The sequence below is a fragment of the Petaurus breviceps genome, unplaced genomic scaffold (genome assembly GCF_028583685.1).
Source record: "Petaurus breviceps papuanus isolate PSGF00001 unplaced genomic scaffold, PetGlider_PUasm1.0 90604, whole genome shotgun sequence".
Taxonomy (NCBI): Eukaryota; Metazoa; Chordata; class Mammalia; order Diprotodontia; family Petauridae; genus Petaurus; species Petaurus breviceps.
In genome coordinates, this window is record NW_027187285.1 from 482,138 (window position 1) to 507,744 (window position 25,607).

At 39.6% G+C, this 25,607-nt stretch overlaps 2 protein-coding genes across 2 annotated transcripts in view; both read right to left on the reverse strand.

The window, feature by feature from the left end:
* Positions 1-25,607, reverse strand: part of CLSTN2 (calsyntenin 2) — a 982,335-nt gene that overhangs the window by 298,168 nt on the left and 658,560 nt on the right. The window lies entirely within an intron of this gene.
* Positions 22,025-23,977, reverse strand: LOC138142821 (RNA-binding protein EWS-like). The gene is made up of 2 exons (XM_069063863.1): positions 22,571-23,977; positions 22,025-22,456 (listed from the first exon to the last, which is right to left on the reverse strand). The coding sequence occupies exons 1-2, from the start codon at positions 23,943-23,945 to the stop codon at positions 22,212-22,214; spliced, it is 1,620 nt and encodes a 539-aa protein (XP_068919964.1). The 5' UTR covers positions 23,946-23,977; the 3' UTR covers positions 22,025-22,211.

Below are 25,607 nucleotides of genomic sequence, written 5' to 3' on the forward strand. Positions count from 1 at the left end.
TTGCCTCACTTTCCTCATCTGTAAATGGGCCAAAAAAGGAAATGACAACCCACACCAGTATCTTTGCCAAGAAAACTTCAAATAGGGTCATGGAGAGTCAGAGATGATTGAAAACAACTGAACAAGAAGAACAAAAGTAGAAAAAGTAATGGAATAGGAATTGAGCCCACTTACTGACTGAATGACTTTCCACAGTCATTTTTCTGAGCCTTAGGCTCCTCCTCCATAAAATGTATAAAATCATCTCTAAAGTACTTCCCAATATTAATATTTTATGTTTATAATTAATATCCTAGAAGTTTCAAATGGGCTTCCCATTTCTTGTATTGAGGATCTGGTGAATAATCTGGGCTCTGAACCTTTCTTTCTCTTCATGATTTATAAGACTTCCTTGATGTCTCTACCCAAACTAGTGCAGATTTTAGGCTTTTTTGTGATGGTATTAATTTTGCTTATCTGAAGCTATTTCCAAAGTGTAAAACAATAGTTTCTCTTGTTGACTCGGTGACTCTTGTTGACCTCACCCTTAAAATTTTGCCTTTTTAGCACTAGCCCTGGAGTCAGGAGGACCTGAGTTCAAATCTGGCCTCAGACACTTAAAACACTTACTAGCTGTATGACCTTGGGCAAGTCACTTAACCCCAACTGCCCTGTCTTCCCCCCTCCAAAAAATAAAAGACAAAAAATTTTCCCTTTTTGTTCTTGATCCACTTGCAAAATTGCTGATTCTATAATTGGAAAGTGAGAAAATTATGGAAAGAAAATAATTATAAAAATACAATATAATCACTTATAGTTTGTTGTTAGTATCTTTAAACATCTTTAAACGTGATTCAGAGGATGGAATGCTCACAAAGAGGGGCAGATTGGCATAGTAAGTAAAGTGATAGATTTACAATCAGAGAAAACCTGGATTAAAAGCCTTACTCTGCTATGATTACCGATTTGACCTGTATAAGTCATTCTTACTTCCCTGAGCATGTTTCTCAACGATAAAATGCGGATAATTGTTTTTACCTCATAGGGTGTCAGGAAGCTCAATTTAAATCATTTTATGTTAAATGCTTTGCAAACTTTAAAATGTCATGCACAAGTCAGTTATTATTATTGACACTTTCAACTACGGTCAAGAAAGGTAAAGACTCGAGTAGGTTTTGAACATCAGTTGGATTTGACAGGTAGACAGAAGAGAGGGAAGGAGTGAGAAATGGAAGAAAAGAAATTGACATGATGATCATTGATAGTATTCAAAGCAAATTAACATAAAACCAAAATTTGAGAAGTGAAGGCTTCCTCCAAAGAACTTTTTTTTTTCAAGCAATTGGGTTACAGTCAAAGCTCAAGGTTACATGGCCAGTTATTTCTGGGTGTGGTGCTGAGTTTCTGAGCCCGGGATTCGATCTCCAGGTCATCCCAACATTGGAGCCGGTGCTCTTACTCACTGAGTCACCTGGCCGCCCCCAAAAAACTTTATAAGTAAACAGATTTTAACATAAAACTTTTTGTATTTGAATGACTGCTTCCTGTGCTATTGAAACATTCTCATACAGCAACAAGGTATAATTGATTAATCTCTGGAACAAATCCTATCTTCTGTCTTGATGCTGTTCAGATTTTATTTCAGTGGGTGATAGATAAAGTAATTAAAGTGATTGGTTCAGATTTGGCATGTTTTCCACATGGGTATTTATGACTGATTTATTGAATGTTGAAGGAAGAATGTGCCCATTTGCTTGGGAAATTTCTTGTTCCCTTATTAATATGATATGATATGTAATAGAGTATAATATATTATACTATAATATGCTATAATATATTATACTATAATATACTATATTATATTATACCATGCTATACTATGATATATGATATAATATAAATAATATAATATAATATAATTAATATAATAAAACTGAGGCAATCTGGGTTAAGTGACTTGCCCAGGATGACATAGGTAGTAAGAGTCTGAGTCCTGGTTTGAATTCAGGTCCTCAGGGCAGATAGCTCTATGCCTGCCACCTAGCTGCCCGGTATCATGATATATTTTTAAGTTTAATCTGCATTATTAACATTTTCTTCCACCAATAATATATCCCTCCTCTGATGTCTTACAGCGTTTCTCTTTTGGCACCTATCATCAGGTCCTCATGCATTAATAAACTGGTTTCCCAACGCTCAGAAAAACTACAGGAAGAAAAAGTGTGAAGTTTCTCCATTACAGGTGAATATTTGTACTGTGTCTACATATAATAATGATGATGATAGGATGTGTGTGTGTGTGTGTGTGTGTGTGTGTGTTGTTTAACCCAGAAGCTAATAATAGCTTCTATTCAGGCATGGTGGTTTAGTGGATTGAATGTTGAACTTAGAGTCAGTAAAGCCTGGGTTCACTTCTAATATTGACTTACTAGCTGCATGACTGTGATCAAGTCATTGAACCTCTCTGGGCCTTAATTTCCCTGTTAGTAAAATGGTCTGATTATTCCTGTGTCACAGGAATGGTCTGATGCTAAAATACTTTTAAAATAATTAAGTGCTCTTAAAAATAGGGGAAAGTTAAAGGTTGGAAGAATTCAACTTGTGAGGATCTGTGAAGTAGATGAAAAAGAAGGTGGAAAATGTGGTGGGAAAGAAGAAATATGGCTGGAGTCAGGGATACTTGGCATTCAAGCCTTAGTAAAATGAAGTCATAGAGTCACAGGGTGGAGAGCTTTCAAGGCCCTTAGAGATCATTTCCTCCTCATTTTACAGATGAGAAGAAAAAAGAAATCTAGAAAGAAGAAAAAAGAGGCTCTGGACAAGGCTGAGGTTAAAAGGTGAAGGAGACTTAAAGAGTGACCCAAGTTTCCCTTCTCTTCTGTTTCAAAAGAGAAGGAAGTGCAAAGAGGAGTCAAATCTTTCTCTGAAAAGGTGGACAGGCTTATATGGAATTAATGACTGACTTGGGAGGAATCATTTATTTTGTTTGACAAATATACTCTATTTACTTGGTCCCAACATATCTTGTATTTTTCCATGTCCTGGATTTTTACCATTTCTTCCTTCTACTCCTGGAAGCCAACAGGAGCATCTTCCCTATTCTCCCTTTGCCTAGTGAAATCTCATTCACATCTCAAACCCTGGCTCATTCCTTGCTTTGTTAAGAGTCCTCCCTGATCAGATAAACCCATAGTGATCTGTCCCTCCTCTGATGTCTTATAGCACTTCTCTTTGGGCACATAGCACATACTACCATGTACTGTTTATGATTTTTCTATATGTTCAGGATTTCTTCCTACCAACAATGTAATCTTCATCATGGTGAGGTCTGTGCCTTATATATACTTTTTTCTTGGGATATATTGTAAATGTTTAATTGACTCTTCATAAAAAACTGAGGCAATCTGGGTAAAGCGACTTGTCCAGGATCACATAGGTAGTAAGTGTCTGAGGCCTGCCTGGTTTGAATTCAGGTCCTCAGGGCAGATAGCTCTATGCCACCTAGCTGCTGGTACCACAATATACTTTTAAGTTTAATCTGTGTTATTAACATTTTTCTTCCACCAATTTCTTAAGTGTAGACAATCAACAAAACAAAAGATCAAACCCTGATTTGTAGCCTTGCTAACTTCTGTAGTGTAAATGTACACACTGAAAATTTACCAAGCAGCTCAGGTAAGAAAGGGCTTCAGCATGGCCCTGCTTCTACACTACATAACACAGACAGTTCTAATTTTAGGTAGGTGTTAAGTGGGCCTTTCCACAGACCTCTACTTAAAGCAATTTTAATGTAATGTGAATTTGCCTGTGGAGGTGGAGAAGGGAGGGAGGGAGGTGGAGAAGGAAGGGGACCATGTGCTAGCGGAGGGAAGGGGCTGGCACACAGTTCAAGGACACATCAGGGCTGAGACAGAGAAGGGAGAGCAAGAGGGGCAGCCACAGATAGGAAAGGATGGGTGACATATGGAACCTGAGAGCAGATGCATGGAAGGCAGACAAGCAGGCCCTGATCCACAGCGGGGTGGGCAGAGCAGGGCAAAGGTTTCCTCTTTTGCCAGGAGGTCTCAACCTAAGCCCCCATCCCCACCCCCATACAGAAGATAGTGGTGCTTTTGTGGTCTATCCTGTTTTCAACTGAATTGTGTCTGTGTGTGTGCATGTGTGTGTGAGAGACAGGGCAAGAGTGCATAGTACTGTAAAGTTAACATAGGTATTGTTTTGGAATGCAGATTTCTTTCAGAATGCTTTATGTAAAGTTGAATTTGAGTAAAGCAAGAACTATTTGTTTCTTAAATGCAGTTAGGGCTCAATAATACTTAGTTCAATTCGACAAATATTATCTACTAAGTGCAAGGTGCTAGACATACAAATACGTGTTAGGTCACGTTAACAAGCATTTATTAAACACATGTTGCACTGTGTCAAGCATTCTGCTAAGAACTAGGGAAACCAAAAAAGGCAAAAGTTAGTCCCTGTCCTCTCAGACCCTGCTTCTATTGAGGGGATACAGGTCCAAGTAAATCTAAAACATATAGGAAATAATATAAAGTCATTTCAACTGGGAAAGAGAACTATCAAGTGGGGGAACTGGAAAAGGCCTTTTGTAGGATGTGTCTCCTGAGCCGAAGGCAGGTAGGGATAAGAGATGAAGGTGAAGAAGGAATGCATTCCAGACATGGTGGATCATCTGTGCAAAGGCAGAGAGAACAAAAATGGGATGTCACATACAAGGAACAGCAACAGGAATAGGGAGTTCACAAAAGTTATTTATTGATTGTGGTTGTGATTTATTGATGGTAAGCCAATGGTCTGGACTTGTGATCTCATTGCATTAGGGAACTCTCAGGGAGGAAGTTGCTTCTACCAATGTATATCAGCTCTGTAACTTTTAGTCATAGAGAGCTGCCCAGAGCACAGAGAATTTGTAGCTTGCCCAAACATAAGTTCAGTGTATGTCCAAGTCAGAACTTGAACTCAGGGCTTTTGAGGCCAACTGTCCAATCACTATATCATGATGCCTCTTTATAACCTAAGACTGTCTGTAAGTAAGTCTTCTGTAAATCATATTTTAGCTCTATGAGGAGTGTATTCTATTTAAAGAAGCCTGGTTTTGAATCAAATATTATTGAAAGAATTCTGATATCCTAGATGTATAGGTAATTGACACAATTATATAAGACTAAGAGCTATTTCCCAAAGATAAGTTGCTAAAGAAGAACAGTTTTTAGAAGAGGAATTACAAATAATCACTGACCATATAAAATGCTTAGGATCAATAATGATAGGAAAAAGGCAAAGTAAAATAACTCTAAGTTTACACCTTATATTTAGCATTTTAGCAAAGAGGACAGTGTCAAAGGGGCTGTAGGAATGATAGGCACAATAATATCTTGTTGGTGGAGCTATGAACTGATAAAAAAATCTGAAAACAGTTGGTAATTATGTGAGAGGGGTGAGTAAAATGTTTAATGACTATTATAGGGCAGTAAAGAATGATGACTATTGGGAATTGAGACGAGCATGGGAAAAGTTGTGTGACCTGTGTCAAGTAAAGGAGCATAGTCTACATAATGACTACAGTGATGTAAGTGAAAAGAACTCAAAAAAAGAGTACAAATGAGGAGAAATCATGATGATCAGTCTTGGTCCCAGAGAACAGACCATGAAATATAGCTCCCTTCTCTCAGCACACAGCAAGGAGACCATGGGAGGTAGAATGTCAGGTGCAAGTCACTGCATCATTTTCTTTTTTTTTCCTTTTCTTTATTACACAGAAGGATTGAATTCCACAGGTAAGGTGCTATACAGAGAAGAACCTATGATGTAAAAATAAAAAGATAAACAATAAAAACAAGGCAAAATAAAAATAAATAAACTTGGTGGTAACTCATTTGTGAAATGAAGTCCTCAAAATTTAACCCTCTCCCTCTCTTCTATTCCCCTCCCCCAACCCTCCTCACATACACTCATGTTCTTCTATTGAGCTTTCCTACCTCCTCACATACACTCATTCTAATGGGAGTATTCTTCTATTGAGCTTTCCTAGAGCCTTCTGAGCTCCTAGAGGTCTTCTGAGATAAGGATATGATGCTATATTTCTAGAAACATGGTAATAACTCTTAGCATGTATATAGGGATCCCAAATTTCTAGTTCACACCCTATTTGACCTAGAGCTGATTAAAGGAGGATAGTTCATGTGTTTGTCACCTAGGACGTATTTCAGCTTGGGCTAAACACCATCTCCCTCTATCACTTCCCCATCCTATCTACAAGGATTTCCTTTTAGAGATTTTTGATCTGATTATTGAAGTCATTGGATAAATCTTATCCAAGAATGTAATGCATCCTTGATAATGCAAAGGATGTGGACTCAGTCAGAAGGACCCAGATTTCTTTAAAGGACAGGAGAATGTGGCCAGTCACAAGAGCAACAGAAATATATTAATGCAAGAGCTGCCTTTCCCAATCAATACCTCCAGCTTTCCTGAAAGGGCACCTGCATATCATTTCAGACTCTGCCTAGAGTTTTAACCTTGGAATTGTATTTGATTTCCAATTTAATTTGAAAAAAAAAAACATACAGTTCTGGATGTTTCTTGAGAAGCCACCTGTGAGAAGCATCATAAAAGGAAAGGCTTCTAAAGAGACAAAGAAAATAGGATAGTCATGTGGGTCAGACTTCAAAGTACAGAAATTTCTATCACACAAGAAAACTAGAAGTAGGAAATCTTTTTGTAAAAAGTCAGTTTATGATTTATTTATTTTTAACATTCTTTTCTTTTTAAATTTTGAGTTCCAAATTCTCTTCCTTCTTCCCACTCCTCTCTCACCCACTGAGGAGGAAAGCGAAATGATGTCAATTATATATATATATATTCATTTTCCATATTAACCATATTACAGAAAAAAGGTGAGAAAATCATACTTCCATTTGCACTCAGAGTTCATAAGCTCTCTTTCTGGAAGTAAATAGCATTTTTTCATCATGAGTCCTTTAGAATTGTCTTGGATCATTTAATTGATCAGAGTAGCCAAATCTTTCATACCTTATCATCATGACAACATTGCTCTTACTGAACACAATGATTTCTCAGTTCTCACTTCAATTTGTATCAGCTTATATAGATCTTGCCGGTTTTCTTTTTCCTGAAACCATCCCCTTGTCATTTCTTATAGCACAACAGTATTCCATCACAATCATATGACACACTTTGTTCAGCCACTCCCCAGCTAATGAACATGCCCTCAATTTCTAACTCTGTCACCATGAAAAGAGGAGTTATAAATATTTTTTATACACTTAGAGTCCTTTCCCTTTGATCTCTTTGGGGTACATAGCTAGTTGTGGCATTGCTGGGTCAAAGTGTATGCACAGTTTTATAGCCCTTTTTGTATAGTTCCCAATTATTCTCCAGAATGGTTGGATTAGTTCACAACTCTACCAACATTTTATTAGTGTATCTATTTCCCCTCATCTCCTCCAGTATTTGTCACTTCTGATAGGTGTGAGGTGGAACCCCAGAGTTGTTCCAATTTACACTTCACTAATTAATAGTAATTTAGAGCATTTTTTGTTATATGACTATAGACAACTTTGATTTCTTCTTCTAAAAACTGCATGTCTATATCCCTTGACAATTCATCAACTGGGGAAAGGTTCTTATTTTTTAAATTTGATTCAGTTCTCTATATATTTGAGAAAAGAGGCCTTTATCAGTGAAACTTTCTCTAAAAAATTTAAAATATTACTTCTATAATAACTCTTAGCAAAATGTAGTTCCCCTGATTATTTTAATTAGGTCTATTTTTGCTTTTGTGCCATTTGAGATCATGATTGCTACTCCTACTTTTTTCACTATAACTGCAGAAAAATAGCTTTTGCTCCACCCTTTATTTTAACTGTGAATCTTTCTGTTTTGTGTGCTCTTGTTAACATCGTATTATTGGATTTTAGCTTCTAATCCATTCTGTTATTCACTTCTGTTTTATGGGTGACCTCATCCCATTCACATTCACAGTTACAATTAGTTTATCCTTTTTTCTCTCTTTTTATTCAGTCCTTCCTCAAAAGACTTTTTTGATTTTTGATTCTGACCACTGGTTCCACTAATCCATTCTATCTTTTATCACAATTTCCCTCTCCATATCTCTTTCCTCCTTTCTCTCCTATTTCCCTACTGGGAAGGATAGATTTCTATACTCATCTGAATGTGTGCATTTGAGCCAATTCTAATGAGAGTGAGGCTCAAGCATCACCCACCACCCCCTCATTTCTCTCTCAACTATAACAACTCTTCCTTGGGTGCCTTTTTTATGTGGGGGGAAAATTTCCCCTTCTATCTATCTCTTCTTCTCCCCCTCTCTCCAGAGCATCTCTCTTTCTTACCCCTTCTTTTCTCTTTTTTTTGGAGATCATCTGCCAATCAGTGCCAGTTGTACCCATTGCCAGCAAAGATTCCCCTGTAATCTCTTTCTGACCAGCTATCCATCTCATCAAAGATATGGTTAGTAAACATCTAGAAAGGGAAAGGTTGTTTTCAAAGAGCCTGCATAACCTAATTGCCTTTTTTTTGTACAGGATTGCCAAATTAGTAAATGAAAAGAATGTTGTAAAGATAGTTTACCTAAGTTTTATCAAAGCTTTCAATAAAACATTTCATCTATTTTCATTAAGAAAGTGGAGAGATGTAGACTAAATGATAATAAAATGAAACAGATTGAGGACTGGTTGGATGGCCAGATTCAAAGAGTAGTTTGTAATGGCTCGATGTCAACATGGCAGGACATCTCCAGCAGAATATTCCAGGGATCTGTGCTTAGTCCTATGCTGCTTAAACATTTATCAATGCCTTGGATGAAGGCATAGATGGCATATTCACTAAATTTGTAGATGGAACAAAACTGGGAAGAGAAGCTGACATACTAGATTGTAGAGCTGCAATCAAAATCACATCTCAGACTACAGCATTGGATTGAATCTAATAGCATTCAATTCAATAACTATAAATGTAAAGTCTTACACTTTTGGCACAAAAATCCCACCAACCTTACAAGTATAAGACTGGGAAGGCATAGTTAGACAGCAATAGCCTTGAAAAGAGAATCTGGAGGTTTTAGTAGATCACAAGCCTGCCACAGTCCCTGAAATCTTCATCTCCCAAGTTACTCATTTCTGTTAATACACTGAAATTTCTGGTTAACAAACTCCTGCCCTCTGAACCTTCCTCCATCTTTATCTGGGACTATGCTGCCTGGTGCTTCTCCCTCTAATCCATGGTTACATAAGTGAGAGTGTCTGCCTCTGCTCCTTCCCTTCTGCATGCTACCCACCTCCCTTTGCCATCTGCCTCTGTGCCACTTTTGTCATTTGACTCTGTACCCTCTGTGCCTTATTAAAGTATGATTGCAGCCCTGCTTCCCACTGCCTTGGTGGGCTTTTCTGGTGGTTTCCCAAAGAACTGGGGGTGCCTGCTCCTATTTCATAAATTATCAATTCAATGTAAATAGTTGTCTTCTTTTCATATTGATAAAGAACTATATTATTTCCTTAAATTTGGCCATACACCTACCCTTAACTCTTGGGGGTACTGTTCTAGCAGCTGAAGATGGAAGTTGTAGACCTGACAATTTTAGTGCACTATACACCCCTAGACGGATTATAGTGGGGGCCTGGAATCTGGATTTAAGGCCCTTCATTCATGTCCCATTCCCTCAAGTTAACAAAGTCACACTGTAAGTCAAAGCAACCCCTCATGAAAAAAAGCTTTCACAAGAGATCGTTTTTTTTTCCACATTCTCTGCCTCCTTCACTTGGGACCTCTGTTACTCAGACAAATAGTGGAAATGGTTCTGTTCTCCCTCTGCCACAGGGCACAAAGAGTCAGCAGTGACTGGACTGCACATTTGCTCTCAGTTTGGCGAGGGCTGTCTCATTCTCTTGCCTATCTGCTGTGTAAGTTTGCCTGTGGTCTATTGATCGTTATGTTTTCTGCAGGGAGATGAGGTTTTATTATCGACTCAGGTGCTGGCCTGCCTGTATAATTGATCTTCTCTTCTTTTCCCCTTTTTACTGCTTCTCCCACCAGGCATCTGCCCAACTCCATGGGGAACACTGACCTGGGGAGTGTTTCAGGGAGTTTGTAGCTACCTTGCATGGTGTGATTTGGGAGCATCTGCTCCCCTCTTCAAAATCATCTCCCCCACCAGCCTCTGACGGGCCCTGAAATCTTCATCTAAGTTATTCATTTCTGTTAATGTGCTGAAGGCTTTGGTTAACAAGTCAATGATTATCTACTAAGAAAAACACATGAAATAACCCTAAAGCTTTCCTAAATTAATTCAACATGTCAGGAAAGGAATACAAAAGATCCCTCCTGTCTCTGCATCTTAATCCACAGAAATGATTTGGTTATGTGACACTCCTGAGTTCAAATTCTGCTTTAGACACTCTATATGTCTAAATGGCAAGTCACTTAATCTCTCTGGACCCCAGTTTCCTCATTTTCAAGACAACGGGATTGGACTCAAGGCTTCTAAAATCTCTTTTAACTCTAAGTCTGTGATACTGTTTTTGTTCAGTTGTTTCAGTTATGACACAATTTTGGGTTTTCATGGCAAAGATACTAGAGTGGTTTGCCATTTCCTTCTCAGCTCATTTGAAGAATGAGGAAACTGAGGCAAACAGGGTTAAGTGACTTGCCCAGGATCACACAGCTATAAAGTGTCTAAGGTCAGATTTAAACTCAGGAAGATAAGTTTTCTTAACTTCAGGCCTAGCTCTTTATCCACTATGTATTCATTACATTTACAATCACTAGCTGTGATGCTGTGTTTCCCCTCAAACCTGTCCTAGATTATAGCCAGAAGGACTTTTTTTGGAAAAAAAAAAATGCAGACAGAATAGACATTTAACAGTCTTTTAAGTCTATTTTCACTACACTATTTCTACAGAAACACATAAACATAGTTCAGATGAAAAATCCTTACTTAGATCCCTTGCATTTTTTTTTGAAAAGGAGTTCTTAATATGGGGTCCATTAATTTTTTATTTTAAACATTTTGATAACTACTTCAATATAATTGATTTCCTTTGAAATTCTTACATCTTATTTTATATCTTTAAAAACATGATTCTGAGAAGGGGTTCAAAGTTTTATCAAACAGTAAAATGAGTCCATGTCATAAAAAGATTAGGAATTTTTCTTTCTCTTGGTTGGTGATTCCTTCCTGCAGATAGTCCTAGGATCTATATACCCTGTGACTCTTCCTTGGTGTTCCAGGGAGAATGGAATGTGGCTCCTTCCTCAGAATGTCTAAAAGCACCCATACTATTATGAATATTGGGTTTGTAAATCCACTGATAGATTCTCTCTCTCTCTCTCTCTCTCTCTCTCTCTCTCTCTCTCTCCCTTTCCTTTCCCCTTTCCCCTTTCCCCTTCTCTTCCCTTCCCTTCCCTTCCCTTCCCTTCCCTTCCCTTCCTTCCCTTCCCTTCCTTTTCTCATGTCATATTCTTATGTTTACCCACTTCTTGACATGGAATTTCTTGTGTGCCCTCTTTCTAACTTCCTTCTTGGCCTAACTATCCACCCTGTCAGAGACATTTTATCTTTTCTAATAAACCAGAGGGTAGAATAGCGTTTTTCAAGACCTTTCACCTTGTCCTCTTGCAGAAAGTCCAGTTTGCACTTGTAACATACATATGGGTAAATGCCTTAAGCAGGAAAACAATCATAGCACACACAGGGAAGACAGATCTCTGCAATGATTCCTTCAGGGCAATGTTTCTCGGCTAGCTAGATGAATTTGTACCATGTTCTTCGATTCTCTTTGGAAGCTTCTCCTGAACTTGTCTCTGTCATGATCTTTCATGTTCTCCTTAGTACTGCTTCCTTCCTGACTGCTGACTTGCTGACATAATTCTTATTTTAGCAAGTAATGGCTAATCATCAATGTCTTCTTAGAAAACATTTACATTAAGAGTATTAAAATGAATCCTTTCTTATTACTAATCAAGGTGATTGTGTAGTTAGTTATAAGCCTTCAATGTGTCATACTGTAATGGTAATGGGAATTTGAAGATCTTCCTTGCCCTTTAATGAGTGGAATGTAATCATATGGAGTTTGTGATGGGAGGAGTTTGCTGAAGGGTGGAACAGACCTGAGAGGAAGCTGTGAGTCAGAGCAATTAGTATGGAGGGGGCAGAGAATGAAGGCAAAGAGACAGGATTGTGAGTGTTTGCTTTTGGGAAGACCTGAGCAGGGGAAAGCTTTTGAGATGGTGTTTATTCCTGCAGTGATAAGGGGTATTTCTTTGTTGCTATTTGGTTTTCTGGTGCTGGGATTTGGCTTTCTGGTGTCTTGATAAATGTTTTGCTTCTGTCTTCTACATGGAGAGTCTGTTATATTTTTCTGATTCAGAACTACACTGGCATATACATAGTTGCCATGAGTGCTGTAAATATTGCCTTGGTGATACAAATACCCCTGAAATGATATATTTTTAAAGGAAAAAATATATAAGGATGCCCTGAAAAGTCATGTAATTTCCTAAAATACTTATATTTTACATAGATTATGTTGCTGTTGTTTAGTCATTTCAGTCATGTCTGACTCTTTGTGACCCCATTTGCAGTTTTCTTGGCAAAGATACTGGAGTAGTTTGCCATTTCCTTCTCCAGCTCATTTTACAGATAATGAAACTGAGGCAAACTGGGATCAGTTACCTGGTCAGGGTCAGATGGTTAGGTTCTGAGGCCAGATCTGAACTCAGGAAAGAGTATCCCTGAATTCAGGTGCAGTGTTCTATCTGATAACTGCACCACTTTTACACATATTTACTGTGAATTTTTTCCATTTCTTTTAATTCAAATTAAGATGTTTTATTCATTTGTAACAATAGTCAGGATCAAAGGATTATACACTGCAATTTAAGAGTGACCTCAGGGGTCATCTAGTCCAATACTCTCGTTTTATATATGAGAAAATTTGGGTTCAGGGAGGGCTGTGCAAGATATTAAACTCTAATACCAGGAAATATTTTTTGTTTTTGTTTTGGCTATAAGTGGATGTTTACATGGCATCTGATGAAAATGTTATTTAGGTCTCATGCTATCTGTTGCAGGGGAAACCAAACAGACTAGTCTAGTTCTTGAAAACATGGAGTTTGCAGAAACTATGTTCTCTCATTTGATATTCAACCCACTTCTTTACTGTGATTTCAGATCAAACATAGATTAACCCTGCCTGTGAATAAAAAAAAATAATCTTACCATTTGCATTCATTTTATAACAGAAAGAAGAGCTTTTCCAATTAGTTTTGCAGTTCCTGATAGCGTTTAGCTAATGCATTGTCGTAATCCTTAAGATATTAAGCATTTTTTTGGCCACGTTACACAGAAATTTACTATGTTTTCAATTAATAAATTTCTTAGAAGTGAATTTGGTTGGTATTGAATTTAACCATTCAGAAAGAGATTCTCTCTCCAAAGAGACATCATTCCCAAGTCTTAGCCCCTGGTTGTCTAATTGATGAGCATTTACCAAATATAGTCTGAACCCTTATCCACTTTGTATTGACACATTCATTATTCCATACTCTTGCATAGCAGCTTCCACTATTCTCCCTTTTCTCCATTTTTTTTCTACTCTAGCTCTGAGAAAAGTACAAAATCAAAATACTCTTCCCATTATGTCACTATTCTAGATCTGTTGCTTACTTACCCCAGTAGAATGTAAGCTTTTTGAGAGCAATGACTTTTTTTTTCTTTTTTGGAGAGAGGAAGGCAGGGGGGCAATTGGGGTTAAGTGACTTGCCCAGGGTCACATGGCTAGTGTTAAGTGTCTGAGACTGGATTTGAACTCAGGTCCTCCTGACTCCAGGGCTAGTGCTCTATTCACTGCACCACCTTGTCACCCCCAAACAGTGACTGTCTTGCTTGCATGTATTTGCATCTCCAGAGTTCAGCACAGTGCCTGGTATCTACTAAATGCTTAATATTGCTTTTCCATCCGATGCCATACCAAAGAGTCCCTGTATATGGGTTATTCGAATATAGTACATGTCTATTGTCCAGATCAACAGAAATGACTATGTCCTATGCCAGTCATACCACAACTGGAGTAGCACTTTTTTCATTTCTGGTTCTATTGTAATAAGGGAGTTGTTGATTTACCACAGTATATTAAGAGAAAAGTAGCTAGGATGGTGAGGAGTTTGGAAACCATGCATTATGAGGAATGATAAAAATGGTTGAGACTATTTGACCTAAACAGACAAAAATGAGACAGGGTAAGTCTTCAAATATCTGAAGTTATTCTATGAAAAAGGAGATTATATCTATGATGCTTAAAGAGAGCAAACAGACCAAAAGGTGGAAGTTACAGAGACAGGACAAGGATAATGTTTGGGTTCAACAGAATAAAGAGCTTTTTTTTCCCCTTGAACTGTCCAACAATGAAATTGGTTGTCCAGGGAAGCAATGAGTTTCTTATCAATGGAGATATCAAGTAGAGGCCAGATGGCCATCCATCAGAGATGCCGCAGCAAGGATTATTGCATTGGGTGGGAGGCTGGACTAGATAACCTCTAAGGTTCTTTCCAATTATAAGATTTTATTATCACAGTGGGGCCATTCTTCTCATTCCACATCTTTTTTTTTCTTTGAATAGAGCTAGGAAAGGGTTTCCAGGGACCATAAAACATTGTAGTCATTCGAAGCTGACCAGGTAGTTTCCATCATTGCTTCCCAGACTGCTGTTCTCAGCTCTTGTCCAAGGTCTGTAGCTGCCAATCTCCAGGTACAGCTTTCTCGAATAGAGACAGTGATGGTGATTGTCACTGACAAGAAACATTCATGAGGGGTGGGGAATGGAAAACAGGTGTCTGATCCTTGGCTTCCAGCTACTTTATAAACAGACACACTTTAAAAAACCCTCAGGCTAAACCACCTGCTGAGTGCCTGCCTACACAGGTAAGATTCAAACCCTGGTTCATGGCCTGACTGCTCTCTTTTCCCTGATCTCAGTATAGTCCAACTGGCACACACAGAAACATATCCAATCAGACACCAAGTCCTTTCAATCCTTCAAAACACCTCATGTCTGCCCCTTGTACATTTCCATTCCCAATGCTACCATTCTAGTCTATGTTCCCATTGCCTCTTGCTTAGAGGTAATGCAATAACTTTTAAATGGTCTCCTCCCCATCCAATGCCATCCTTCACACCTGTGCCAGATTGGCCTTGCTAAAACACTACCGTGAAATGACATTTAAGTGCTCAATGATCTTCTGCTCCTTGAAATCCCAGCTTTGTCACTCAGTTCCTATGTGACCTTGGATTAGTCACTCCACTTCAATCCACAAACTATGGGATTTGAAAAAAAATGTCCTTTAAGATTTCTTACAACTCTTATTCTGCCATCCTGTAATTCTGTTTATTCACCTCCTACACATGCCCTAAAGTCTAGCTTCCTTCATAAAACCTCTGCAGTTTATTATATACCTCTTCTCTGAACACCAACATTTAGCACTTAATTATATAGTGCCTTATACTGCTCTCTAATTATTTTGTGTTAGTCTTGCCTCTTCAATGAATTTATAAACTCCTTAAGGGCAGGGAGCAGAACTTTTTTCCTGTCTCTTTATTATCCATAGAACCTGGCATAGAACAGAGCATATGACAATATCCTCTTTTTTTTGTTTGTTTTATATCTCCTATTTTAAAATTATTTTTATTAATAGCCTTTGTTTTTACATCATCAAATTTTCTCCTAGTAACTCTCTGTCTCCTTTCCAGAGAGTTATCCCACAAAATACTGTGTATGAGAGACAGAAGGAGGAGAGAAAGAGACAGAGACAGAGAAGAGAGACACACAGAGAGAGAGAGAGAGAGAGAGAGAGAGAGAGAGAGAGAGAGAGAGAGAGAGAGAGAGAGAAGAGACACACACAGAGAGAGAAGAGAGACATACAGAGAGAGAGAGACACACACACAGAGACAGATAGAAGAGAGAGACAGAGACAGACAGACAGAAAGACAGAGAGAGAGAAATCAGGAAAAGTCTGAAAACATATACAATGTTCCACACCTGTGGACTTTCTATCTCTGCAAAGGAATAGTGTGAGTACTTGTGGTGTTATCATCTCATAGCTCTTCTTTGAGGTTATGCATGTTGTATATGATATTGTAACATTCACTTTGGATTTTTCGTTTGTGTGTTTTTTTCAACTGACATTGAGTCATTGTGTATGTCTTTTTTCTTGTCTCTGCTTATCTCATTCTGCATCAGTTCATGTAGAGCTTTCCTTGTTTCTCTGTATACCGTCACATTCACTGCTTCTAACAGCAAACTAATATTCTATTACATTCATGCACCACAGCTTGTTTTGCTATTCCCTAGTCCCGGAGCACGTACTGTATTTTCAGTTCTTTGCTACTACAATCAATGCTGCTATAAATATTTTGCTTTACATGGGAACTCTCCTCTTATCTATGATCTCCTTGGGGTATATACCTAGGAGTAGAATCTCTAAGTCAAATGGATATGGATAGTGCAGTCACTTTATTTGCGTAAATCCAAACTGCTTTCCACAGTGGCTGTACTGATTCACAGCTCCACCAACAATAATACTACTATTAATAATGATTAAACAATGTGGAATAAAATTGGAAAATCATATTCCCTCTCCCAAATTAAACCAACAATGAGGTCAATAGATCAAGGACCTATGATTCCTTAGGTCTAGGAGCTTTCGTCTTCAAAGCAGGTTGGAATCTATCTAACTTGAATTTCATGTTTTTTCTTTGAGGTCATGTATGTTGTATATAATATCACAACATCCACTTCATATTTTTTTCCTTGCATTTGTGTTTCTTTTTACTTACATTATTGAGTCATTGTGTGAGTGTATGTATAATTTCAAACAAACCCAGTAATAATTTAATAAATATTTGATTGATGAAGATTCAATCTGATAAAGAGGTAGCATGGAACAGTGGGTAAACTTCTGGCCTGGAGTCGGGAATACCTGGGTTCAATATATACACAGTTTAATACAAAAATATGTTAAACTCAACAGGTAAATAAATAGGGATGGGGAGGGGGTGTTATGAGAAAGGAGAATACTCAGGAGTGAATAGTTCCAAGCAAAGTAATTTGCTTGATTTTGAAAGGGAGGATTAACAAAGGCACAAGAAAAGAACTGTAATCTAAAGGGGTGCCTTTCAATTCATCAGTGATGGACCATATTATGCCATATCAATGTAAGAGAATATAATTCTGTCATAAGAGATGATTTCATAGAATAATGCAGAATCAAGTGAGCAGACTTAGGACACGGAGAACAATTTATGCAAAGACAACATTATAAAGAAAAAAATTGTTTTATGTTAAGGTGCAGCAATTGATAACAATCAAAAGGAATATCTAAATGAAAATGCTGCCTCTGAGATATTATGTTGTGACTCTTGGCAAATCACTGAACCCCTCTATGGCTCGAGTCACAGACAGATCGTTATCTGCTTTGTGGAAGAGAGTCCCTAGACCCAAGGTCCTTGATCTACTGACCTCATTGTCGGTTTGATTTGGGAAAAGGAACAGGGATTCTCACTTCTTTTAGCTTTATATGGAGCTTAATATTCCTTTATTCCACATTGTTTAATGATTATTAATAGGAACAACAGAATTCTTACTTCCTTCACAAGGCTCCTTCTGTAATTCAATAAGGAGTCAATGTGGTAGAGTAGAAAAACAGTGGACTGGTAGTCAGATGACTTGGGTTAAAATTCTTGCTCTTATAGGAGATAGTGTCTGACCCGTGATATAATGGGAAAAAGCACTAGATTTCAAGTCAGAGGACCTCAGTTTAAATTCCAGCTCTGCCACCTACCACCTGTGTGACCTTGGGTAAGTCACTAAACCTCCTTGGGCCTGTTTTATCATCTGTAAAATGAAGGAATTGGACAAGATAGCCCTTAAGGTCCCTGTCAGCTCTAAATGTCTGAATGTCAACAGGTCATATAACCTCAGTTTTCTCATCTGTTTCAAGTCATTACACATTTATTAAGTTCCATCTGTGTGCTACATACTGTGCTAAATGCTAGGGATACAAGGGAAAGTTAAAAAACAAACAAAAATCATAGTTACTGCTCTCAAGGAGCTCTGAAGGACAGTCTCTCAAGGAACAACATGCAACAGCTACATTGAAACAAGGTATACACAGAATAAATTGGAGGTAATCTCAGAAGGAAAGCATTAAGATAATGGAGGACTAGGAAATAATTCTTTCAGCAGGTGGGACTTTAAGCAGAAACCTGAAGGAGGCAGAAAACTCCAGGTATGAGGGAAAGACAGTGAAAATGCTTGGAGTGGGGGGTTGGCTAGGTGGCACAGTGAATAGAGCACCAGCCCTGGAGTCAGGAGGACCTGAGTTCAAATCCGGCCTCAGACATTTGACCCACTTACTAGCAGTGTGACCTTGAGCAAGTCACTTACCCCAATTGCCCTCCAAAAATAAAAAAAAATGCTTGGAGTTAGAGATGGCATTTCATGTTGCAGGAACAGCAAGAAAGACAGTGTCACTAGATCACAGAGTATGTGGAGGGGAGTAGGAGCCAAGTTATTAAGGGTTTAAAAAAAAGAGAATCCAATATGAGGAACGGGTTAGATCAACTTCCTTCCTTCCAACTCTAACATGGTATGAAATCACAGAACAATGTCTGGGTGTTTTCATATGGATTTGACAGATAAAGGCTCTCCAGCTGGCTCCTAAAGTAAATGAGTTTCAGCACTGCGTGTTGCTTGGTGTTTACATAAATCCCCATTTCCTTTGTGGTCCCTATTTCTGAGGTGACCTGCTGAGCATTGGGATTATGGGTACAGAGACACATAAGATGTAAGGTCCATATGAGCTGTGCCCCTTCCTTGACTCATTAGTTCTCTGCTGAGTTCTCCCCTGGTTTTGATCTCTAGGCTGCTGTTGTTGATATCTGGTTTGTCTCCCACTGGAGATCAGTGAGCAAACTAACAGAGGGGTCTTGTAACCATTCTCTATTTAGGTTCGTTTCATCTTCTTTCATCTCTGGCATGAACATTCTGTCACATAGCCCCATAAGCAGTTTTGCTCTGCAAGGGGAGCACTGGGGACACAGTATATTGATATAAAAGTGCACCTTAGGGAAAGGGAGGTATGAGGTGCAGAGGTAGAAGCCAGACTCAAAGCCAGCTTCCTCTAGCCCAGAATCTTGTTTTTCATGGATGAAGCTAAAAATTCAGAGCTAAAAAGGTCACATTGTATGGGAGGTAGATGGTTTTGGAATCTGGATTCTGGAGCCTAAGTTCTCTTTGACACACTCTGAGTGTCCCTGGGCAAGTCACCTGTCAGTGCCTTCAGAAGTTCTGAGTCTTTAAACCACGAAACTAGTGGTGATTTGCCTTAGCAGAGGGAGTTTCCTGTTCAAATAAAATTTTAGATACTATCCAAAACAACAAAAATCTGAACTGATTTCATGCCAATGTTTTTAATGAGTGTGGGCCTTATGCTGGACCATCTAGCCAAAAGCTAGAGGGTTACTGAAAATCCAGCTCAAATCAATGTGAGTGGAAGTTGGAGCATTAGGTGCCTACTATATGCCAGGCATTGTGCTAAATGGTTGGGATATAAAGAGGCAAAAGAGAGTTCCTGCCCTCTAGGAGCTTACAGTAGACAATGGGAAACAAATAAAAAGAAGCTTTATGCAGGATAAATAGATGCTAATGAGCAGAGGAAAGGAACAAGAATTAAGAGGGGTTGTAGTTGGTACTTAAAGGAAGGCAGAAAAGGCTGTAGTGGAGATGGAAAGGGAGAACATTCCAAGCAAGAGGGATAGATGAGAAAATGCTGAACCATACAACCACTAAAAAAGTAGAAGTCTATTGAAAATCCAAGCCAAAGTAATATAAGAGGAAATTGGAACAACCAATGAGTAAACATTTATTAAATGCTGTCAAGGAGGCCACCATCTAAAGGGGGTGACAACCTGCATACAAATATATACTGTAAACCTGAAAGTCTGGTTACAGGAGGCAAACAGGCTAGGTGATATGTAAATTCATATTGTTTATTCCCTTAAAGCTAGCTGAATATAGCAAGCTTGTATGTACAATGAGTCAAAGCGCAAGTTCTGGCAGTCTGATAAAGAATAACAAAGTTTTTATATGCTTTAGGACAATCCTAGGATGCCTGTGTCCCTCAGATTTATGGTCTCCATATGTTTACAAGACAATTGACAAAGTAGTGTCAGCTGGATCCCAGGATACCTGAGTTTTTCCCCCATATGGAGTATGTCCCCAAGATAAGAGAAATCCCACTATTCTGATTGCAGGCATCCTGTCATAAATGAGAAGAATACCAATTATCGACCTTATCTAGTCTTTCAAGGTACTGACACAGGAAAGGGAATTTTTAGAGCAAAGCAGTCTGACTGATTAGTTCAGGCTTTGGATCTAATTGAGGGACAAAAATGATATTTAATGATTACCAATGTAAAGAAGCTATATACAGGGTAAATAGGAAGTAGTTAACAGAAGGAAAGCACTAGAATGAAAAGAGTTTGGGGAAAGCTTCCTATAAAAGGAGGGATTATAGTTGGTGCTTAAAGAAAGTCAAGGAAGGCAGTCAGCAGAGGTGAGAAGGGAGAGCATTCCAGGCATGGGGGGACAGCCAGAGAAAATTCCCAGAGCCAAGAGATAGAATATATTGTTTGTGGAATAACCAGGAGGCTAGTGTCACTGGATCAATGAGAACATGGTGGGGAGAAAGGTATAGGAAGACTGGAAAGCTTGGAGGAGGCTAGCTAAATTAGGCAGGACTTTGAAAGCCAAACAGGGATGGAAATCCAAATACTTGTCTCTGAGGGTCATAATCCTTTTATTTTGGGAGGTCTGTAGGCTGAGTGAAAAGGCAGATCCTGGATAATAGTCTCTAGCCTGATCTCTGGCTGCCTCCTTTTTTCTTACTATGGGATTCTCTGGTGATTTATTGTTTACTCTGTCTATGTAAGACACATGAAAAAATTACCACACAATTATACCTAGTATACTGGTAGGAAGAAGACGGTACCAAATTTATTCATACTAAGGTGTGCCATACCCAGGAAAAAAACCTGGGCTTTGGAATTAGAAGACCTGGTTCAAATCACTATTTGTGTGACCTTGGACAAGTCACTTAATTTCTCAAAGCCCTGGGTTTCTTTATGTGGAAAATGATGCAGAACAGTTGGTCTTTAAGGTTCCTTTTAGATCTAAATAAATAATGTTATGAGTAGAATCCAGTTCTTATAACTCACATCCAAGTGCCATAAAGTCCTTACCCAAGAACTATATTTATAATGGGAGGACAGCAGTCTTTGAGAAGAGGTGGAAAGGGTTATAATAGCTACCCACATACCCTTCTTTTTGCCTGTTGGCAGTGTATCTAAATGGCAGGCATACCTATCTTAACCTTCAAACTCAAACATTTTAAGGCTCTACACATAGCATAAGTGTATGCCTATATAGCACTCAAAGCACAGTAGTAATGTCTATGGCTTATCTCTATGCCTTTGTAGGCTGTCTGGATACTCCCTCCTCACCTTCTAGAATAGCACTTGCCTCTTAGAACCAATGACTTCCTTCTGCTACCTCCTACAGGAGGATTTCCTGATTCCCCCAGGTGTTCGTTCCCTCCCTCTCTTCATACGTATTTGTCATCTATTTTGTATTTACTTATCTATGTACACATTATTTCCCCCCCAATAGAATGCAACCTTTCCGAAGGCAGACACTGTTTCCTTGGAGTATTCCCAATACAGTACCTGAGACTAAGTAGGTGCTTAATAGATGTTTGTTGAATGAATGATCAAATGATGAAAGAATTCTAAATAGCAGATGGAGAGAGACAGCTAAAAGCTTCCCCTGCTGTCCAGATTAGCCCTTACTTTCCAAACTTCAGGACAACTTTACCCAGTCGTAGGTAAGCTTAAAAGTAATAGCTTTTATTTATTTATTTATTTATTTATTTATTTATTTATTTATTTATTTTTTACCATTTAACTTGTTTTAATGTTTCTCCACAAATGGTGAAAAATACTAAAGTACAGACAAGGAATAATCATAATGTTGTGGCCAACATTATAAATATGGAATTATAAATTTAAAACATTTTCTGGTTTAAAAAATAAATCTGGTAGTAAATGCAGCTCTGCGGGGTTTCTGCGTCTAGTAGGGCCGGTCTCTGCGCTCCTGACGATGATTGCCTTTATCCATTTTTCCAGGTCCTCCACGCCCGCCTCTTCTGCCTCCCATCTGTTCCATGAGAGGTCCAGGAGGCCCTCCAGGTCCTCCTCTTCTTCCACCACCAAAGCCGCCTCGATCCATTCCTCGGCCTCCCCGGAAGCCGCCTCTGTCTCCACCTCGGCCTCCTCTGAACATGCCACCAGGCCCTCCACGGTCCATGAGGTCACCTCTGCCACCCCTCATACCACCAGGGCCACCTCTGCCACGATCACCACCTGGCCCGCCAGGACCTCCTCGGAGAGGAGGAGGCATCCCTCGGCCTTCACGGGGTGGCATGCCACCTCGCATTCTGTTCAGTGGAAGTTTCTTCCGAGCAAGAGACACTTTGAGTTTGCTCCCTTGGAAATCTTTTCCATCAAACCATTCTACTGCAGCCTTTGCAGTAGGCGGGTCCTCATAGGATACTGTGGCATCTCCTTTTGGTTTTCCGGTTTCCTTGTCTAAGTAAATGTTTATCATCGGCTGCCCAGTCCTTTTGTTCATCTTGACAACCCCACACTGTTTGAAAAAGTCTGCCAGCTCGTCAATAGTCACATTTTCATTCAATCCCTGTACATAAATTGCACTGTTTTCCGAGTCTTCATCTGGATCTACAGGTGAGCCTAAGTCAAGGTCTGGTCCTTCTTCCATAGGTCCACCAGGCTTATTGAAGCCACCTCGCTCTCCAGCGCTGCCCATTCCACCGCGTCCTCCTCCTCCTCCTCCCCGCCCACCTCTGCTCATGCCTCCACGATCAAATCCCCTTCTTCCCCTGCCCCGGTTATCAGGGCCACTCATGCTCCGGTTTTCTCCAGGTCCGGAAAAGCCTCCAGACTCCTGCCCATATACACCCATGCTACTGGGATGGTCCTGTCGGAATGCACTCTGCTGCCCGTAGCTGCTGCTCTGCTGGCTATATTGGCTTGGAGCCTGGCTGTAGGATCCGGTTTGGGGGGGATAACTAGTGGGGGGCTGCTGCCCATAGCTGCTCTGTTGACCATAGCTACTCTGCTGTCCATAGCTGCTCTGCTGCCCATAGGTATTCTGCTGGGAGTAACTGCTCTGATCGTAACTAGTCGGCTGGGTAGAGGAATAGCTGGTTGGAGGATAGGATGGCGGTGCAGTGACTGGTTGCATGGGGTAGCTGCCGGGCACCTGTGGGTAACTGTAGTTGCTCTGTCCGTATCCTAGGCTGGGCTGGCTGTAGCCTGCTGTGCTAGATTGAGGCTGACTAGTCTCAGCAGGCTTGCTACCATCCTGGGGTCTCGCAGGTGCGGCGGTGGCTGGCTGCTGCCCATAGGTGGGGTAAGAAGGCTGGGTGCCATATGCAGACTGTGCTGCGTAGGATGCCTGGGTGGTGGTAACTGTAGCAGTGGTGGTATCATAGGCCCCCGTCCCATATCCTTGGACAGGCTGACTGTAAGCTTGAGGTGCAGTTGGTGTAGTATAACCTGTTGGAGGCTGTCCATAAGAGGTTGCATATGCAGTCTGCCCATATGTTGCAGTTGTCTGAGCCTGTGTGTAGCTGACATCAGTAGGTTGCCCATAGGTTCCATAACTTTGTTGCCCATATGCCTGGGTAGTCTGTGCATATCCTTGAGCTGGTTGGGCTGCATAAGCACTGTAGCCCTGCTGGGCTGCAGCTTGACTGTAGGTACTATAGTCCGTGGACGCCATTTTCTCCCAAAGTAATAGCTTTTAAAAAACATTAGGCATTCTGGGTTAAGTGACTTGCCCAGGGTCATGCAGAAAGTGTCTGAGGCTGGTTTTGAACTCAGGTCCAGGGCCAGTGCAAGATAACAGGTTTTAAATACTTAGTTTATACTATTCTCTTTTCCTTTTCACTTTTTCTGTCTGTGTCTGTCTCTCTTTCTCTCTGTGTTTAAAGAAGCTGTGTTATGTTAAAGGGTACCTGGGTCCAAATCTCCTATTAGGCAAATTATTAATGAGCAAAGATGCAGTGAAGGTAGTAGAATTAATTAGAAGGAGAAGGAAAACAAATAATAAATACCACTGTGTACAGTCTGGGAAAACCCCAAAGATTTTGGAAAGTCATGTTCCTGCCCTAGCTCTGGTTTGCCAATCACATTCTATAGAATAAATGGCATCAATAAAAAAAATAGGAAAAACAAAAGAAGGAGACCATAAGGTAGTTTACTAGTGAGTAAATAAAGAAAACAACTCCCTGATTTAATTTGTCCCCCTCCCCCAGGGAAGCGTAAATGCAAGGGATGGAGCAATAGAAGATGACAGAGAAAGAAGAAAGGAAGCTGGGTGTATTTCTTTTCCACCTGGATTTTTGTCAGCTGCACAAAGGCAGCTTGCCTGCTGTATCAGAGCTCCTCTGCCCATAAAGATTAATGAGGCAAACTCAATTCTCTCATCTGAATCACAGTGGCCTTCCACGGTGGCAGAAATCCTTTGGTCCCGACTCTCACCCATGGACATCCGAATGGGAAAACAACATTTTGGGAGGATACTGGGTGGCTTCCTATATCAAAGGCAATTCCACTTTCACACTCACTTCAGTTGTGATATGACTTTAGTTGTCTACTTTCAATTCAGTGAGGCAGCTTGGTAGAGCTTTGAGCTTGAAGTCAGGAAAACCTTGAGGGTTTGAATCCTGCCTCTGACATAGCCTTTGGGCAAGTCCTGTTACCTCTTCTGCAAAATGGGGATAATCATAGCATCAGCCACCCAGTGTTTTTGTGAAGATCAAATGAAAGAACAAGATAATATCTGTAGTGCTTCATAAATCTTTAAGTGCTATATAAGTCCTAGCTATTACTATTATTCATGATTTACTAATAAAGCTGTGAATATGGCCCATCTGTTTCTTCAGTAGCTCCTAGCACATTTTTCTTTTATGCCCTCTTCCCCACCATCACCTTTCTTCCCTTCCCTCCTTCAGTTACACAGTGCTTCACTACTCCATCTCTCTTCCCCCTCCCCAAAAAGTGTCAATATGGATAGGATAGGATATTTATACTTGAGTGCAAATTTAGTTCGTCACTGTGTTCTTCCCTCTAGGGTAATGATTTTTGATGGAAATATGAAAAGCTTTCTCTTCTGGTCAAGAAACATCTGGCATAAGCACAATCCAGTGATTTTTTTTTTCTTTTTGAGATCCCATGTTTTATCTATGTATCTATCTCATTCATTTAAAAATTCAAGTTCCAAATTCTTTCCCTCTATCCCCTTCCCCACCCATTAGGAAGGCACAAAATATCTTATCAAGTATCCAGTGCTTTTTTTTCTTCTACACCATACAGCCTTGCTAGATGGAAGGATATCACCTTGGGACTAAGTAACAATGAGACAAGTCTGACTAAGAGGGGC

Bases quoted from the DNA above. Each gene is read 5' to 3' on its own strand.
- LOC138142821 (XM_069063863.1), bottom strand. From the start codon at position 23,945: ATGGCGTCCACGGACTATAGTACCTACAGTCAAGCTGCAGCCCAGCAG. The intron at 22,457-22,570 runs GTGGCATGCCAC...GGGGTGGCAGAG, and splicing joins TCCACTGAACAGAATGCGAG to GTGACCTCATGGACCGTGGA.